The sequence below is a fragment of the Leptodactylus fuscus genome, chromosome 2 (assembly GCF_031893055.1).
Source record: "Leptodactylus fuscus isolate aLepFus1 chromosome 2, aLepFus1.hap2, whole genome shotgun sequence".
NCBI lineage: Eukaryota > Metazoa > Chordata > Amphibia > Anura > Leptodactylidae > Leptodactylus > Leptodactylus fuscus.
The window spans coordinates 110,807,399-110,826,974 of record NC_134266.1 but is presented as its reverse complement, the minus strand read 5'-3'; the positions used below and the strand labels follow the sequence as shown (position 1 = coordinate 110,826,974).

Genomic DNA, 19,576 nt, shown 5'->3' with positions numbered 1-19,576 from the left:
GGATCACAGACTGTGAATGGTCAAGGGTCTGAAGACTGCTACCCAGACGGAAAGATTGGTGAGTTGGCGAAAAAATAAATAATTATGCCAACCTGAGGGGAAGAAGAGACTTTTCCCTGTGAGATTCCTCAGGAATCTCAGCAGCTCTCAGCGAGCCAAGGGAGGCAGGAGAATCAGACTTGTCAAGGCTGGACAGGGACTTATCCCAGCAGGACCAAATCCCCAAATGCATAAAGTAAAAGTAGAACTGAGCAAAAGGGACAGCCTCGAAGTTCGAGAACATCGTGCCCAGGTCACACATGCAGAACCAAAGAGAGCACGGAAAGTTCCTCCAAACGTGGGACACTTCAGATCGAAAGGCCAGGATTTTGGACTCTGGAAAGGAGGATCTTGGCCTGGTGCAGGTCGAGGATTATGCCCAGGAATTCCCTACACTTTGAAAGCACGAGGCAGGATTTTTCTTCATTGATGAACCACCCAACTGGTGAAGGACATCCAAGGTGTTCCACAAGCTGGTCAGATCGTCAGTCTCGAAGGGAGCTTTCACCAGGAGGTTGTCAAAGTATGGAATCACAGTGACTCCCCTAGAACAGAGGATAGCCATAAGGGACACCATCACCTTGGTAAATATTCGGTGGGGTAGAGTCCAGCCCAAACAGAGCGAAACAAAGAAACCGCTGATGGCACAGAGTGATGGGAACGACAAGAATTTGTCGGTTTCCAGGGATGCCACCACCAACAGCAGGGACTCCATGGGGAATCTATGGACACTGACTAACCTGTTGAGACTCTTCAGGTCCAGTATGGGGCGAAGAGAGCCATCTTTCTTGGGAACGGTGAACAGGATGGAATAAAAGATTAAAATGCTCTGAAGCAGGAACAAGGACAATGACACCCTGCCGCTAAAGAATGGAAATGGCCTGAAGAAAAGCATCAGGAGAAGAACGCAAAGTGGACAGAAAAAAAAAATCTTCCATTTGGGATGGAGGAGAATTCGATGTAGTAGTCAGTCAACACCATTTCTCGGACTAGTGGAGACCCAAGTGGGGAAACACCTTCACGAAAAAAGGCTTTGATGTGGAAGGCCTGCAGGACTGCCAGTCAGATCTGGGCTTAAGAGGACTTTTTGGAGCAGGAGCCCCAGGAAGACTGTCCTCCAGAACAACAGGTGGAGCCAGGAGAGGAGCAGAAATGCTGAGAATGGCTGGAGGAGGGAATCTAGTGTTCAGGACTCCCCTGGGGAGGAGAGCTTTTTCTCTTGGTAGCTTCAAAGATGAGCTTCTCTAGGTCCTTGCCAAGAAGCTGGTCTTGTTCATCATGAGAGAGGGGAAGGGCCACGACCACCTTCTTAGAGGCGGATTCAGTGTTCCACGAATGGATCCAAACAGTAAACTGTCAGAGAGGGGGGCCAGGATGGTCTTGGACTGGCTTAAGCAGAAGGCTGAGAGAGCAGATGAGCTCAGGCTGGCTGCATGGTATCTTTTTATTACAGCGGGTGCACATATAAAACGTGGAGGCACGGGGGAAGATTGGCTCTTTTAAAGGGAGGACATGGCGGAGGAGGCCCAAGGAAAATAGGGGTAAACCCATCGTGGTTAACCTACCTGAAGAATATCTGATTGCCAACTGCTACAGAGAGGCTGCACATAGAAAGTTGAAGACAGAGTATCCATGGAAAGCTTGCAGAAGCTGTTGGAAAAACAGGAAATAAAGAAAAGAATTTCCTAAGGAGAATCAAGGTTCCTCCCAGAGTTTCCCACATGTACCGGATAGGGAAACAGAGAGACCTCCCTGGGTTGCCCCCTGACCAATTGGAGGGTTCTGGAGGCCTGGAAAACCCAGGGAGAGGGGAGGCCTAGTTTCCAACTAAGATCGGGAACTAAAGTAAATGCTGCGGCTGGTGGCAGCACACCCCTGAAGCCGCTGCTGGCCCGGCAGCTCCAGAAGGCCGACGTACACCTAAATATAAAGCAGCCAGGGGCCAGGAACAGGGATACCCAATAAAAAATGGGAAGCGGAGCCAACATTTTTTTTTTTATTCCTAGTGTCAGCCTCCTAGTGGCCAGGACCTCAGACAATTCGCAATAGGTACAATACTAAGACAAGACTTCTTCAGTCTCACTGTACAAGAGTCATCCTACAAAATGGAAATGGCTGGAGGACAAAACTAGAGGGTGAAGAATTATTGATCGCTGTACAGAGGATTAAGCTTATGGCACCCACTCTGCTTTTGAGAGGGTACAATATTTGAGGTGCCTACATCCGCTGTCTATTATGGCCGATGTCAGCAATTGATTAAACATCATTAAGATTCAAGCAGAGAAGTGTATTGACTCAGCATAGAGGTGCCTTTTTTTTCCTGAACTGCAAGCAGTTATGAAGAACGCATTTCTACTATGCCAGTCAACAAGAGGTTTTCAATCTAAATGGCTGTTGGTACACAGGTGAAATGCACAGTAACTGTAATTGCAGTAGTAAATAACATAACTGCATGCAGATTAGAGCTGTGTAAACCCATCCTCACAAAGACACTCATATGGAGAGACAATGCATTCGTATAGAGGGGCTTTCACACTTGTGCCTGCTGTCCGCCCACCATGATTCCACCGAAATTGCAGAAAAACAGATTGGGGACGGTTTGCATATGGTCAGTTTAAAAACCCATTCATTTCAATGGGTTTTTAAAGCAATCCGCAGGTGTCCATAATGCAGCCTCTCCGCCGGGAAGCCGCTTTTTTTTACACGACCACAAAGTTGTTTATGCAGGACTTTGTGTCCGTGCAAAAAAAGCAGTTTAACAGCGGAGAACACCCCCTTACAGTGACATACAATCTGATCTAGACAATGAATTTACTAAACTGGATACAACTGTGACAAAATTATCTACAAAAAGTATGAGCTCTGTTCCTGGGTGTAATTCACCGATAGAAAAAGAGATCTTCTTTACGCATGAAGCACATGCACAAGGCGATCTGTATAGATCAGAAACCGATCTAAATGCTATAGCACCAAGTAACACCATTCTAAATGCAAAGCCTCTATAATAAAAAAATAAAAAAAAAAAAAAAACAACAATCATCATCTGGCAGGCAACCATACCATGCAACATAGTATTATAGATTTGCACATTGTCTTACTTGGCATTTGAAGGGTCTTTCCGTAGAGTGAACATGCTTCACATGACAACTTAAATGGTCGGGTCTGTCAGAGAAAAATTATACTTAATCAATATAACTCAAAAGATAAACACATATACACCTCCATAAAGGGGTTTTACCAGTTACTCAAACTGATGGCCTTTTCTTAGGATAAACCATTGACTTTCAGCTGTTTGACAGGGCTGCACTGCACACACCAGGCCATACACCTGTTACTGGGTTTAAGATGTGGAGGTGTAGAGAGCAATGTAAATAGTGAAGAATATGAACAGTGTGAATGATTCAAACAGATGATCACTGAAGGTGCGGAAACCAGGATCCCCACTGATCTGATATTAATGGTCTCAATACATAAGTAAGTTGAAAACATGTCTACACAACAAGTCTCTTTTCACAGACATAGGACATAATGCAAGTTGGAAACAAAAATAAATTTGTTGGACACTTAATCAGGCTACAATTACATACAGAATTAGTCAAACTACAGTGGTAGACCAAATCAATACCACCAAGTCAAATCGAAGGAACAAGGTCATATGACTGCTTCATGGTTTCCATGTAATGGTCTGCACAACCAAGATTAGTCAGTGTAATGATGGGCAGACCAATGAATACTTTGTCTACATTTTCAGTGAGGTCACATCTAAAGCATATAGAAGAAGCCCTTTGGTTAAATCAGTTGCAAGCTATGGCAGTTATTACCATTTCCAAAATGGAATAATAAATTAAACAAGAACTGTTTGGAGAGGATATATTCTGTGTACATAATATATTAGCTTCATGTATTTATAAAAGACAAGAACAACTCTACATAATAACCCAAAATCGGAGAAGATGCCCTATTTTTTTTTTTTAAATGAAAGTCATCACTTTTATTCTTCTACTGACATAGCTTCACGAGGGCTAGTTTCTGTGGACGAGCAGTACTCAGGCGTCAACCAAACCGCCAAATAACCAGCTGTGAACCTTAGAAATAGGTTTAAAAAATAATCTGATACCGTTAGGAATAGGCAATTAATCAAATTAATTTATAGGCAGCCTGTAACAAATGCTGTAATTGTGCAAAGCATTGCATTAATGATCAGACCCCCTGGGTTTCTGGGGTTCAAGAGCCCTAGGGGGTCTAATAATTACAGTTAAGTATATATATATATATATATATATATATATATATATATATATATATATATATATATATATATATATATAACACATCAAGAGAGCTGTACTACAGTTTTTTTTTTTGTTGTTTCGCCTTTCACACATTAAGATTAAGGCTGGGAGAGAAAAAACAAAGTTAACATTTTATTTTTAAGCAAACTTCTCCAGCCCTACATTACAATGGATTCACACAAATATTTATTAGGAAAATACCATTGCAGGTTTTTTACATCAGAATTAGGAGAATTCAGGAGAGACTCTCCAATGAAATCCCTTCACTAAGTCCATGGAATAACATCCTATCCCAAAAAGTCTAATTGGAAAGAGCTCTGTAATGTTCATTGTAAATAGGTTAAACCCCAAATTTAATAACCCATTCTCTTAAAGGTGTTATCTGCCTTTAGAATATCCTTCAGATAGGCCTTCAATATTAGATGTGCGTGGGTCTGAAAGTCAGGACCCACTACAAATCAGACGTCCCAGGACAGACTGGCTTCAGGTAAGGTTTGCATGCCAGGAGCCGCGTGGTGGGTCAAGTACTACAAAGTGTCCTATTGAGGTGTATGAAACATATCGAATGACACAGCCCTCAATATGTAAACATCACCGAAGGATAGGCCATCAATATTGCTTCTACACTTTCCAAATAAACCTTTTCTTTATTTTGCATTGCAGCTCCATTTTCCTAAAAATCTCAGTTTTATTCTTACACAAATTGGCAGGAAAGGGCTTCAGTGTTGAGTCTTCTGCTGGGGCTTTACACTTTCCTCGAGATAAACTACTGATGCCTAGTTTCGCCTTTTATTGAGTGACATCTGCCACTTTGCCTTTAATCAGGGGAGGTTATATAGAGTAGGAACCAAAGCTCTGGTAGGTTAAAAAAAATGCACTCCCCCCCCCCCCGCCCCTCAAAAAATACAAATCTCAGTCAATTTGCATAAGAATAAATACTGATTTTCAAGAAAATGGAGCAGTGGTACAGACTAAGAAAAGCATCAATGACAAGTATAACAGCCGCCATACAAAGCTGTCATGACTCTGCACCCACTCTATTTCAACTATGTCCTTCCTGTGTACAGGTGGCCAAAATTGTGCACAGTATTCCATGAGGTCAGACTAGTGTTGTGCATAAAAACAAAACGGTTTATAAAATTGACATAATAGAAGTATTATGCAAATTATGCCTCAGGCTTCGGGTCTCCTCTGCAGCAGTAGCCAAATTGGCTACTTTATCATATATTGGGGATTTCTAATAAGACTGCTTTTAGACAGCTGCTGATCAGGGGTGTATATGTGTGAGGATATACTTCCAAAAAAAGATAGGCGGCACTTCAGCAAATAAGTGAAAACGTGAGGTGAATTTCTTGACTCATACTGCAAAGTTTCGGCTGATGTTACGGGAGCAATGCATGGTACAACAGTGCAAGTTTATATAGAACAAAATTCAATCCAGAGCAAAATACATCATGTCAGGAGTGAATAGTTACAGTGTAATACAATCCATGCGGAATCCAAATACATGTGTACATAAAACATTAAATATTGATACCAAATAATAGTGTGAATTATTGGCACAATAAAATTGCTGTAAATCGTGAGCAATTACTGCAGGCGTATCGCAAACAATTAATCATACTTAAATTGTATCCAAACACATCGCCGTATAAGTTACCTAATAGTCTGGCTTTTCCAGCGCACTACGCTGGAGTATTCACTTGCTGGGCAATGGGATGTGTGTCATGCGTAGCACCACACTGGCGTAAAGTGCTGCTAATGGCATTGTATAAGTTAAATACAAACCAAGTATTGTCAGGTTTTTTGCTATCATGAATCATGTATTCTGCCATGTAAACTTAAAACAATGTGGGCTGCTATATTAGAAAAAAATAAGTTAGATTCACCTGTTCCTAAACACTTTGCAGAGATGGGTCATAGAGAAACAGTTGAGATTCCATATCATGGACCATATTCCACCTTTAGGGGGCATTCACATGGAGTAAGGCGGCGCTGATTCTGCCACAATAACTCGCAGCAGAATCAGCGCTGATAAAAAAGATCTCATTGACTTCAATGGGTTACGTCTTCCATGCGGAACACATTGAAATCAATCGGAGGCTTTTTAACCCATTGATTTAAATGTGTTCCATTCGGAAGACAGAACCCATTGAAGTCAATGGGAGTCTTTTTTATCAGCGCTGATTCTGCCACAAGTTATCGTGGCAGAATCAGCGCCACTTTACTCCATGTGAATGCCCCCTTACGCCCAGGCGAGGACAGTACTGAACTAATAAACATCACGGAGTTGGAATAGATATTTAAATTGGACACAGTGGGCCTCAATGTTGAGCTCCCAACCACTGGAGTTATCTAGATTGTCTAAGAATAGTAGCTTGCTCTCCTTAGCCTCTTGGTGTTTACCCCAGGAATCCCATCTGTGTACTGACAATGGGATTTATGTAAAATTTATACTAAATTGTACTTTTGAAGACCTATATGTTTCTCCCTTTGTAGATAAACATTCACATTATCACAAGAAACCTGATTGGAGTCCGCATTTTTATGTTTTTCTAAAAGAAAAAGGGTTTTTTTTAGTCCTGAGGCAGTGAGTGACAATCCAATATGACATTATATTCATAGGCCATGAAGCAATAAATTATTGCATTCCATTATTCCACTTAAGTGATCGAACCTCTTTGGTGCATAGGTTTGTCCTATTTATATTTGCACCATTACTGAGGTGTGTTCATAAAAAGGGAGGGTGTACTGATGTACAGAAGATATCAGTAACTTATAAAGCGATACATCCGGATACCATTTCCATATGATCAATTGTATATGTGATACACCTGCAGTGTATACACCTCACTTTTTATAGTGTTAATAATTCACACTAATTAGTATCAATATTTAATACATTTTATGTACACAAGTATTTGGATAACGTATGGATTGTATTCTCAGTGTTAGGTCTGGTTTACTTCTGCGTTCGGTGAGTCCCCACCCTCCTGCGAATGGAAACCTGTACACATAAAAAAGTGGTTACCTAACGAAACCCACAGACCCCATAGATTATAATGGGGTTCGTGTGGTTTCCATATGAAACATGTGGAGAGAAAGGTCCCAGGAGCAATTGCTGTGGAGTATTTTTTTATATACATTGTTTCTGCATGAATATAAACATTTAATTTGAAAAGGAACAAGGAATAGTTATGAAGATTAGAAAACAATAAAATTGTAGGTGGGAGAAAAAAAAAAATATATATATATATATATATATATATATATATATATATATAAACATGGTTTTTTACAAACAGGAAATTAATCAAGACGTACCTTGAAAAACCTTTCCCACAAACACTACAAGTATAGGGCTTGGTAATCCCTCCTTCATGAGATCTGACATGATAGGTCATCCGATCCTTTCTTTTGAAGCGCTGATTACAGACTGGGCACTCAAAAGGTTTCTCATCTGAATGGGACAACTTGTGTCGATTTAAATGATAAACATCCCTGAAGGCCTTCCCACACATTTCGCATGCATGATTTTTCTTAACAGGTTTGCTAGGTTTCTTCACCGGCTGAGTGACCGGCATGGTTGGGATGCTTGTGCTGGCACTAGGAACTGTAGTTGAAGATGATGTCGTAACAGTCGACAGTATGCCTGCAATGGTTGAAACCAAAGATGTTCTACTATTGTCTCCAGCAATAGTAGATATAAGCGGCACGACCGGAGTAGTCTGTGTTTTCTTTGGCCGTGACACCAGCTTAATTCCTGTATGGCAGGATTCATGGCGTCTTAAATGGTAACTGTCCCTAAAAGCTTTGCTGCAGTATGTACAAACAAAGGAAGTTTTGGGTTTTTCTTTTTTTACTACAACCGGCTCTTTTAAAGGTTCTGATGAAGGCTGAGGTTGAGGTTTCTGTGTTATTGGTATAGGTAGCATAGGCTTTTGATCAGGAGGTTCGACTGGAGCTCCTAAAAGTGGCAGCAAGCTATTTTGAGTAGCTTGCTGTTGATGATGGTGATGATGATGGTGGTGTGAAGCTTCATGAGCCTAAAATTAAAAAAAAAAGAAAATGTAATTAAAAAAAAAAAGAAAAAAAAAAAAAAAGAGCATTTGTTCTTTTTTTTTATGTTTATATTTTTTATGTTTCATTACAGAAAAATAAGTATGACATGTTACCAGTCAAATTAGCACAGAAGGCTGCAATCTTTCGTCCACTATGTTTGATGGAGGCTTCTAATGGTGATTCCGACCTATGTGAACACAGCATTTGTTTCCTTTAACCCTTTCCCACCAGTGACAAGTTTAAATTTTTTGGTTTTAACTCTCCACCTTCCAAACCACATAACTTTTTTTTGTACATTTTTTCACTTTTATGAGTCCCATTAATTACTGCTCTTCAATTTTAGTATTGGGTACTTTGAGCGTATATGGATTTTTTTAATTAAAATAATTTTTCACTTGTCACTTTTTTTTACATTTTATGTGTTATATTGCCTTTCTTTTCAATTCTAGCATTGGGTAGTCGTAGGGTATAAGGTGCACTATCTGTTTCCTTCTCTCCTTTGCGCTTTATGTATCTTGCATATGCAATAATTACGATCAATTGTCGTTGTAGGAGTATCTTTTGTAATACCAAGTATATTTTATGTGTGAATTTGGGGATATTCTCCATTATAATAGTATAAGAGTTTATTTAATTTTGTTTCATTATAACCCTGAGAGTCTTTTTGACCTATATATTTTATTATAGATTGTTTTTAGCGTCTATCTGTATGTCTTGTCTGTCACTCCGGGCTTGTTAACCTTTAAACATGGCTTCAGGTAACCATTGTCCATTTGCTTATATGTAACTATGGCTCTATGATTTTTCATTTAATGTCAGCATACCTCACACCACCTTTTATATCTATGATAATCTATATTGATGAGGGATATTTTTACCTGTATGTGAGATATTGATTGCTGCGCATTGTGTTTTGCCACTTCAAAACATTGGATAGTGAAATTCTATCTTTGCCAATGACATGCTAATTTATAATGTTACCAGAGGGCTCAATAGATATGAACATCCGTTATTATGATACTAATATTGGGGTTTTAGATAAATAAGTTTTATTTAATGAATATCAAATTTATTGAGGTCATTTTGAGATATTGAAGTAGTCCTACTGATTTTTTTTGACCGATCTTTGGATCTTGGTATATTTTATGTAGTGCAGTATCGAAAGCCTTTGAAAAGTCCAGATCCAACACACATTACCCATGTCCAGTCTAATGCTGAACTTTTCATAGCACCTGATAATATTAGTTTGATAGCACAGGTTTGACTAATCTATCCTATTTGGGTGTTATAAGATTAGTTTCATGGAGATACTCCAGGATAGCATCTCAGAAAACCTTCAAATATTTTACCCCACCACCGAGATTAGACTAACCACCTACACTTTTTGACCCCCTCTTGTATATAGGCACATTTTCTATGCACCAGTCGTGTGGGACATGTTGTTTTTCAAGATCCCTGAAAAATTAGATACAGTGGACTATATATTTCAGTATTTAATTCCTTAAGGACCCGGTGGAGATTTGTCTATTTTATTCTTCTAAAATGCTTCTGAACTTCTTCCTGGGTTAAGCATGTGACAATTAATGCAGAATTTAGTGTCGCCAGTCAGACAGTAGAGAAGAAGTCATTTAATAGATTAGTCTTTTCCTCATCCTCCTCCATTATTACGCCCAGATTATTATTGAGACTTAACACTATGAAATTTCATGTCTGTTACTCTAGGTTCACACTTATGCTTGGTTTTCTGTTCTGAGTCTTCTTGCAGGACTCCTCCCCGCATTTTTCAAAACAATTCGGAGACAGAATCCCCCAATGGAATCCAAGTGATGGTGTGAACCTAACCATATTTATGTAATTGATGAAAAGCTTATTTTTGCTTTCTCTGGTGAATAAATTCTTTGTCACTATTTGCTGCCTTTGTTTTTGTCCTTATAACTATTTAACCCCTTCCCGACATGCGCCGTAATAGTACGGCGCGTGTCGGGTCTGTAACTATGGCGACCGCCCGGAAGCCGGGCGGCCGTCATAGCCGCCGGGTGTCTACTGCTTTAAGCAGTAGACAACCGGCTCTAATGCCTCCGATCGGTCCCCGGACCGATTGGAGGCATTAACCCCTCCGGCGCTGCTGTGAAAGGCGCCAGAGGCGCCATTTTCCCGGCGGCGCATGGGCGCCGCCATTTTGGCAGGGATCGCCGGCTCCTGGAGCATGCTCCAGGGCCGACCCCCCGTTGCCATGACAGCCGGGAGCCTTGTTAAAGGCTCCCAGCCGGTCTGCAAATTCTGATGATGATTTTTTGCAATGCATTGCAATGCATTAGCATTGTAATGCATTGTATTAGTGATCAGACCCGCTGGGGTTCAACACCCCTAGGGGGTCTAATAAATGCAAAAAAAAAATTAAAAAAAAAAGTTAAAAAAAATATAAAAAAATATAAAAAGTATTAAAAGTTCAAATCACCCCCCTTTCCCTAGAACAAATATAAAAGTAGTTAAAAACTGTGAAACACATACATATTAGGTATCCCCGCGTCCGAAATCGCCCGCTCTACAAATCTATAAAAATATTTTTCCTGTTCGGTAAACGCCGTAGCAGGAAAAATAGTCAAAAGTGCCAAACCGCCGTTTTTTCACTGTTTTAATTCTGATAAAAATTTGAATAAAAAGTGATCAAAGCAATAACATTTCCCGAAAATGGTAGAACTAAAAAGTACACCCGGCCCCGCAAAAAAAGACGCCCTATGCATCCCCGTACACGCACGTATAAAAAAGTTACGGCCGTCGGAATATGGCGACTTTTAGAAAAAAAAATTTTTAACACCGTTTTGGAATTTTTTTTAGGGGTCAAAATGTAAATAAAACCATATAAATTTGGTATCCCTGGAACCGTACCGAAACACAGAATACAGGGGACAGGTCATTTTGGCTGCACAGTGAACGCTGTAAAACCAAAGCCCGTAAGAAAGTCGCAGAAATGCATTTTTTCTTCAAATCCACCCCATTCTGAATTTTGTTCCTGCTTCCCAGTACATTATATAGAATAATTAATGGTGGCATCATGAAGAAAAAATTGTCCCACAAAAATTAAGACCTCATATGACTCTGGAAGCGGAGAAATAAAAAAGTTATGGGGTTTAGAAGGAGGGGAGTCAAAAACGAAAATCAAAAAATGCCATCGGCGGGAAGGGGTTAAAGGATTACTAAAGTTTTGGAAAACTTTTTCGCAGTGAGTCAATAAATTTAATATACTTAGCAGATTTTGGCTCCTTTCTGTGAAATCATGCATTTCTTTATTTTTTTCCCCTTGCTTCTCTATTGAGACCAGTCCTCTGCTTCTCACTATGGTAAGGCATGGTCATATGTACAATTAAGAGAATAAGGGTAGGGAAGGGTCACTTCAAAAAGTTATATCTTTGACATTATATAAAAAAAGTAGAAACTTGCAGCTGCATATAAATATCCCAATCCCAACTGTGTTTTCAACTTGTGATATCTCTGGAAAGAATATGGAGAACACTGCAACTGCAGGAGAATCCCATCTTTTTATGTTCACAGAGCCATGGGCTTAAAGGAAATTTCTTAGCAAAAATAGTAATAACAGTATTACGGTATGTATTATTCTTATGCAAATTAGTTTAAGAGGGCTTTAGGAGCATTTATTCTCTTGCCAGGGCTTCACTCTCCCTATTCTACATAATCGTCCAGCTCCCCTCACCATTGTTTGAGTGACATCTTCCACTATGTAACCCTCTGCTCTCCACTCCAGATAACTGTCCCTAACTGCAGATAAAAGACACGCTCCTATAGTCCTTTTCAGTTAATCTGCATAATAAAAAGCATATTTCCATGAAAATGAAGCTACAATGCAGAATAAGAAAGGCATTTTTGCAAAGATTAGAATCAGTCCTACAAGACACTAGTTTTAGTTTGCTACTGATTTCCCAACTGACAGACTCCCTTTAATGTTTGTGGGACAAATTGCACATCATAATGGCACCATTTAATATTCCGTACAATGCACTGGGAAGCTGAAAAATGGAGTGGCATTCACTGTGCAGCCACAATTAAGTCGCACCATGGATTGGTGCGATTCCGGGCATAGCACATTTATAGTTTTATTTAAGTTTTAACCCCTTAGGAGAAAAAAAAAAATTAAATCCAAAGATTTGAAAGAAACAAACAAAAAAAAACAGTTCTCGGAGTTGCTATATACGCACGTATTACATTGAAAGCAATAGGGAAAAAAGCCTCCCATTGATTTCAATGGGTAGCGCGTGTATGCCGGAACCCATTCAGATCAATGGGAGCTGCTTGTTACATGCTCATTCTGAACGAATTTTACGTTCAGAATGAGCAGAGCGTAACATCGTGTGAATGCCGCGTCTCTCTCTGTGTCAAAACCCGCGTGGGCAGTTCACGTGTGAACTAGCCCTAAAAAGTATATAGGTACATTTATTAACCAATTAATAAACATCAATAGTTTTTTGTTTTGTTTTTTTAATTCTTTGCCCAGAAAACCCTGCTCCAATCTTCTCCCCCAAGCACAGTTGTACCCTCCCCATTGAGGAGCCTGTAGTCAACTGAACCAGAGAAATCAGCCCAGTTCTCTAAGAACCCAGGCCCCTCCTTCACAGACCAACTCTCAAACCACTTGCTTGCCTTCCTAGTCTCCTGCTGTCTTTAATTTTTAAAACCCTCTAGGGATCTTGAACCCCAGGTTTGATCACTAATATAACTACTGCAATGTAGTAGTTATACTGCAATGCATTACAGTTATATTGTAAGATCGAGTTTTATTAGATTCTATTCAAACAACCGATGGACAAAACGTTAAGAAAAAATTTTTCCCAGCAGTTTTGCATTCATATATGTAGTAGTTTCACATCTTATAGCTTTGAGTCAATTGGAGGATCTGAGAAATCATCCAATATAGGACATGGCATGACTCAGTCAAAGGTATCTTATTGCAGCTATTAAAGGGGTGATTTGTCTTCTATCCATTGAATAGAGAATAAATGTCTAATCCAGGGGTGGGCAATTAATTTTCCCATGGGGCCGCATAAGAAATTGAAACTATGCTAGAGGTCCGTGCCACAGCAAATTTAGCTCCACCCACTTCTACGTTGACTCCGCCCATTCCCAATCATCTTTCCATGTGCGCCCACAAAGTATAATCCTCCTACAGTCACCCGTACATTATATGTCCCCTTCCAACTGCCCCACAGTATTAAGTCCCTCTCCTGGTGCCCCAGTGTAAACTGGTGGAAACTGGTGAGGGGACATGAAACTGGACATTAAACAGTGGGGGTAGTTGGAGGGGGGCAATAAATTGACAGCTGGAGCGGGACATGAAACTGGGAGCAATTAGAGGGGGACATTAAAATCGGGAAGCTGGAAGCAGACAATAAACCGTAGGGGTAGCTGGAGGGTGACATTAAACTAGGGGCAACTAGAGGCAGACAGGTCCCCCTACAGCTTCCTCCATGATTTAATGCCCCCTCCAGTTGTCCCCAGTTTAAGTGCCCTCTTCATCTACCCCAGTTTCATGTCCCCCCTCCATTTCTCCCTCAGTTTCATATCCCCCTTTATTTGCCCCATTTCATGCCCCCTCTCCATCTCTCCCCCAGTTTCATGTCCCCCCTCCATCTGCCATCTCTTCCCCCAGATTCACGTCCCCTCCATCTCTGCCCCCAGATTCACGTCCCCTCCATCTCTGCCCCCAGATTCACGTCCCCTCCATCTCTGCCCCCAGATTCACGTCCCCTCCATCTCTGCCCCCAGATTCACGTCCCCTCCATCTCTGCCCCCAGATTCACGTCCCCTCCATCTCTGCCCCCAGATTCACGTCCCCTCCATCTCTGCCCCCAGATTCACGTCCCCTCCATCTCTGCCCCCAGATTCACGTCCCCTCCATCTCTGCCCCCAGATTCACGTCCCCTCCATCTCTGCCCCCAGATTCACGTCCCCTCCATCTCTGCCCCCAGATTCACGTCCCCTCCATCTCTGCCCCCAGATTCACGTCCCCTCCATCTCTGCCCCCAGATTCACGTCCCCTCCATCTCTTCCCCCAGATTCACGTCCCCTCCATCTCTTCCCCCAGATTCACGTCCCCTCCATCTCTTCCCCCAGATTCACGTCCCCTCCATCTCTGCCCCCAGATTCACGTCCCCTCCATCTCTGCCCCCAGATTCACGTCCCCTCCATCTCTGCCCCCAGATTCACGTCCCCTCCATCTCTGCCCCCAGATTCACGTCCCCTCCATCTCTGCCCCCAGATTCACGTCCCCTCCATCTCTTCCCCCAGATTCACGTCCCCTCCATCTCTTCCCCCAGATTCACGTCCCCTCCATCTCTTCCCCCAGATTCACGTCCCCTCCATCTCTGCCCCCAGATTCACGTCCCCTCCACCTCTGCCCCCAGATTCACGTCCTCTCCATCTCTGCCCCCAGATTCATGTCCCCTCCATCTCTCCCCCATTTTCATGTCCCCTCCACCTCTGCCCCCAGATTCACGTCCTCTCCATCTCTGCCCCCAGATTCATGTCCCCTCCATCTCTCCCCCATTTTCATGTCCTCCCTCCATCTCTCCCCCATTTTCATGTCCTCCCTCCATCTCTCCCCCGGTCTCATGTCCCCCCCTCCATCTGCCATCCCTGTCTCAGTATAACATTCCCCTTCCATCTCTGTCCCTAGGTTACTAAGACACACAGACAGACACATATAGACACGCACACTCTCCAGCCTGCATCTCATCTTACATCTCTCAATACCTTATGACACACACCACGTCTCCATCTTCCTGCTGGCACTAAGACACGCCCCCTAGTCAAGCTGTGCGGGCCGGACTGAATCAGTCAGAGGGCCGGATATGGCCCGGGGGCCGGGCTTTGCCCAGGTCTGGTCTAATCGGTGAGGCTCTGAGTACTGAGACACACACCAATCACCCAAGTAGCATCAACTCTAGGATTGATTTAGTTATATACCACTATTTTTCTGTCCCCTGCAAAGTCATTACTAGGACAGTCATCTAAGGGTATATTTGGACAATGGCAGTGAAGGGACATGTTTCAGTTGGGCTGTGCACTTCCTAAGATGGCTGCCTTATAGTTGGGCCTTTAGGGCCACGTAATACTTATGTCCAGGGGGTCTGTTAGGGACAGTCAAGAGAATAATCGATTTTGAAATTTATTTATTTTTTTTTAATTTGGATGAGGCCTGGATATTTAAAGAACATTGAGAGATTTGGTACTAACGCCCTTGTCACCTCTATATGTAACTGGTTTAGGCTCTCTTGACGTTCATTTCAAGAGGACGGACGTCCTCTGAAATAACAGTGTTATATACAGATACGTAGAAAGCCAACAGGGCACTGAATTCAGTGTTAGCTTTGCTGGTATGTGCCTTGGTGCCAGAAGAACCTCTAGTATACTATGGAAGAGTACAATCTGACATTTCAATGGTGTTTGCAAGGCAGAATCCAACAGAAGAAAGGTCATGATAGGGCTGGGCGATTCAGACCTAAAAAATCTCAATTCGTCATTTTCCCCAAGTTCTGAGTAAGGTGATTTAGGCTACATTCATTTTAAAATATGAGTGTGTGCTGAACGAATCATGCAAGATTACTTTTGCGAGGTTCTCCCGGCAGTATAATTTGAACTTGAACTGCTATTATAGTCTAGGGTCTCTGCAGACCAGAGAATAATAAGTGGAGGCCCAGGGAAGGTGATCAAACACGATTAACAGTATAATAAGTAAACCGTAAATGCCCAATTTACATCTAAGCAACTGTATGTTAACATTTTTGAAATTTGTTTGACTCTGCCCCTTCCAAAAGCTATAACTTTTTTTATTTTTATAGCCATATGAGTGCTTAATATTTGCTAAATGAATTCTTCATAGTAATACCATTTAATTTTCTGCATGATGTACTGGGAAGCTACAAAAAAAAAAAAAAAAAAGTTATTTCTGTGGATGGGGGTGCACAAGACTTTTTTCTTCCTAGGGCCAGATGTAATTTTTCTTTATACCAATTTGAGGAATATCTATTGCTTTGGTCACTTTTTATTATAAGTTTTATGGGAGGTGAAACAGCAAAAAAGTTTTATAAAAAAAATAGCGTTTTGGCTCTAGATTTTTTAATTCCCACTACAGCGTTCACCAAATTGTGAAAAAAAATTGTGGAGTGGGCATTTCTGAACAGAGTAATATCTAATGTGTTCCATTTTAAGTACTTTTATGCGTTTCTAGGGATGCGATTTCAACTTAATATTAATCAAAATAATTTTTGAACACATTTTTAGATCCCCTAGGCATCTTGAAACCCAGGTAGTCTGGTCGCTAATGCAATGCACATTATTTGCAAAAAGATAGCAGAATGCATAGAGCAGTCTGTTAAAGGCTTAAAGGCGGGGGGCCTTCAATAGGTTCCCAGCGGTCATGGTAAGAGATCTCATTCCCGAGGCAGTCAAATCACGGGAAACTAGCCCCTCGGTTACCCTACATTTGCTATACTATTACAGTGCATGTCAGGAAAGGGTTAAAGCTCTAGTCAAGGGCTGGACAATTATGATCTGAACCAAAATCACAATTAATTGAACATTTTACCTTGATTACAGTTAATGAACTGTACAGTTAGTAACATATCCTGTAGCCTATGGCAAAATAACAGGATTACACACGCAAAAAAAAACAAAAAAAAAACTGAATCAATACCAGCAAGTTCAAATCAAGTGAGAAGACCTTAGATTTTTTGGGGAGGGGGATAGTTTGATACCATTAACTGCCCATCCCCCACACTGTTCCCTGTGTGACATGGCATGTCATGTTGACTGTTAAGGTTACATCTAGATGTGCTAAGGCTATGTTCACACTTGCACTAGGCTCTCTATCTGCAAAAACAGCAGTTACCTGAAGATACCATAGACAATAATGGGGTGTGTCAAGTTTCCAGTGTTATAATTAAACCAGGAGAAAAGTTCTGCAAAGAACTTTTCTTCTGTTAATTTTCGTCGGATTCCACAGCCGAGTCTGGTGCAGATGGGGAACCTAGCCCAAGTTTGTCAGTACTATGAACTATGTTTAGGGTTTCTGTCCCCAAATGCATTTTTGGGGCACACCCCATTATAGGTCTAGGGTTAACTGCTTGTTAAATGGATTAACTTCCCATTTTTTGGGTCCCCGAGCCAAACACTAGTGTGAATCTAGTGTAATCCAAATATGAATGAGGCTGCGAATTCTTCAACAAATATGCCACGTGTGAGTATCGCCTAATCTTTCCACTAGGTTTTCAAGGTACTTTTACATTAAGATAATTCTTTTTTTAATCCAAGAACACTATTCAAACCCAGAAGAGGCGATACGGCAGAGATGACGGCAAACTTGCTCAGAACCTAATTATATATATATATATATATATATATATAAATAAATAATCAAAGTGCAAGAATACTAAATAATTTTTTTATTTTGTTTTCCTATGTGAAGCTAGATGTGTAGTAGTGGTCACCTGTCACTACATAGGCAGACACCCCAGACATTGGTAAGGGAGCTTTATTTCCTGTCACCTTGGCACTATGGCCACCACTTGAGCCCTTCTCTGGGCACAGCACACTAGCGCTGGCATTTTCCTCAGCAGACTTCTTGTGAAGTGATGCAAGTCTCCCTATTTTATGTTTACTGTCACCAGATACACCACAGAAGTCCTGAGGTGATAAGATGCGGGTGTGCGGAGCGCACAGAGAGATAACAATGGTAAAGTCTGGAAGCTGATGCTGAGATTTACTCGCCAGAAAACCCGCCTCCCCGGATATTAAAGTCAGCCGAAGCGACAAAAAAAGGAGCAAAAAATAGCAATAACTGCCGCAGCCCGCCATAATCTGCACTGAGGAAAGTGGGGGAGGGGCGGAGATAGCCCGGGGTCTCAGGAATGACACAGCGCAATACTACAGACAAAAACTTCTAGCCACACGCGTACGCCATGCAATACTGCGCCAAAGTGAATTGGCGCCATACGTCGAATCGTGAAGGGAGCCGCTATAAGGTAGATGGCGCTACTAAAGTGACAGGAAGCCCTCAGTATAGCGCCGCTGACAAGGGCTAAAGAAAAGCAGCCGGGCTAGCACTAGACTGTGCGAATGCGCAAAGAGAAGTGTCACAATAGTGCCATCGATCGCCCTCCCACAGCCTTCCTTTGTCTGCCCGCTTCTCATCCACGTCCCGTTACTCAGAGTGGTGGAAAGGCCGCCGTGTATTCCAGCAGCCATCTGATGACACCAGCAGGCTCCTGCTCTATGTGTGCCGCTGTGATGTCGCTGCGCGGCCGGGAAAGGAGGAGGATGTGGAAGGAGGAGGAGGTGGTGAAGGAGGGGGGATGTTTGCTCCCGGGTGTCCCCGCTTCCCGGGGAGGGGAGAGGAGGGAGGCGGCTGCTCTGCTTCCAGGGAGGGGAGGTCACCGCTGCCCTTGTACTCTGTATCCCGGGCACACAGAGAAACATTTTAACCTGTTTTATCCCTTACCTGGAACAAGAAAGCCGTCCAGTTGGCCTCCATGGCGATCCCAGGGAGGAAGGGAAAGGAGGAGGGAGGAGGAAAGCGCCTGCTGGAACACAAGAAAAAAAAAGGAAGAAGGGGGGAAAAAAGAAAAAAAAAAACAGCGTAGGATCCTACATGAAACCTACAACAAAGCAGCAAAAAACATGGCAGCGCCGCACAACTTCCGGTAACCTCTGGGAGAGACCATTCGGAAGGAGGAGGGGGAATGGGGAGCGGGATAGTGCGGCTTCTGCACCCTCGGTCATTGGTGAAGGGGGGTTTGTGGGTGGAAACCAAGGCTTCCCTTCCCCCTTCTTCCCTCCCGCCTTCGTGGATGTTGTATACGAGACAAGTGGCAGGCGAGGGGCTGCTAATAATACGGAGAGTAAATAGACCTCCCTAATGAGCCGAGCTTATTGTGCCGGGGGCTTCAGTCCTCCTGAGCAGGAGAAAGCCGTTGTAGTGGCGGCCTACGCTGCTGTGGGCTGAGGCGGGCGAACAATTTCCTCACGCGCAGCTGCAGCTTCCGAAACAAAAAGCCGCACGTCTACTCCTTGTCGCTGCCTCGTTATTATTAGGCTGACATTTTCTAGACGTCTATTGTCTTAATGTGTTCCCCGCCTCCTTCTCCTCCCACCCGACATGTCGTGCCCTGCGG

The 19,576-nt window shown here is 42.4% G+C and overlaps 1 protein-coding gene across 2 annotated transcripts in view; it reads right to left on the bottom strand.

Annotated features, from left to right (window-relative positions):
- Positions 1 to 19,137, bottom strand: part of VEZF1 (vascular endothelial zinc finger 1) — a 33,056-nt gene extending 13,919 nt beyond the window's left edge. The window contains exons 1-3 of one of the 2 annotated variants that reach the window (XM_075264387.1): positions 18,904 to 19,137; positions 7,656 to 8,377; positions 3,138 to 3,201 (exon numbers count right to left, since the gene is read on the bottom strand). In XM_075264387.1, the coding sequence (XP_075120488.1) occupies positions 3,138 to 3,201; positions 7,656 to 8,377; positions 18,904 to 18,936 (819 nt within the window). In that variant the 5' untranslated portion in view covers positions 18,937 to 19,137. The remainder of the gene's footprint in view (positions 1 to 3,137; positions 3,202 to 7,655; positions 8,378 to 18,903) is intronic. The other variant, XM_075264386.1, reaches the window with a different exon arrangement.
- Between the last annotated feature and the right edge of the window lie 439 nt (positions 19,138 to 19,576).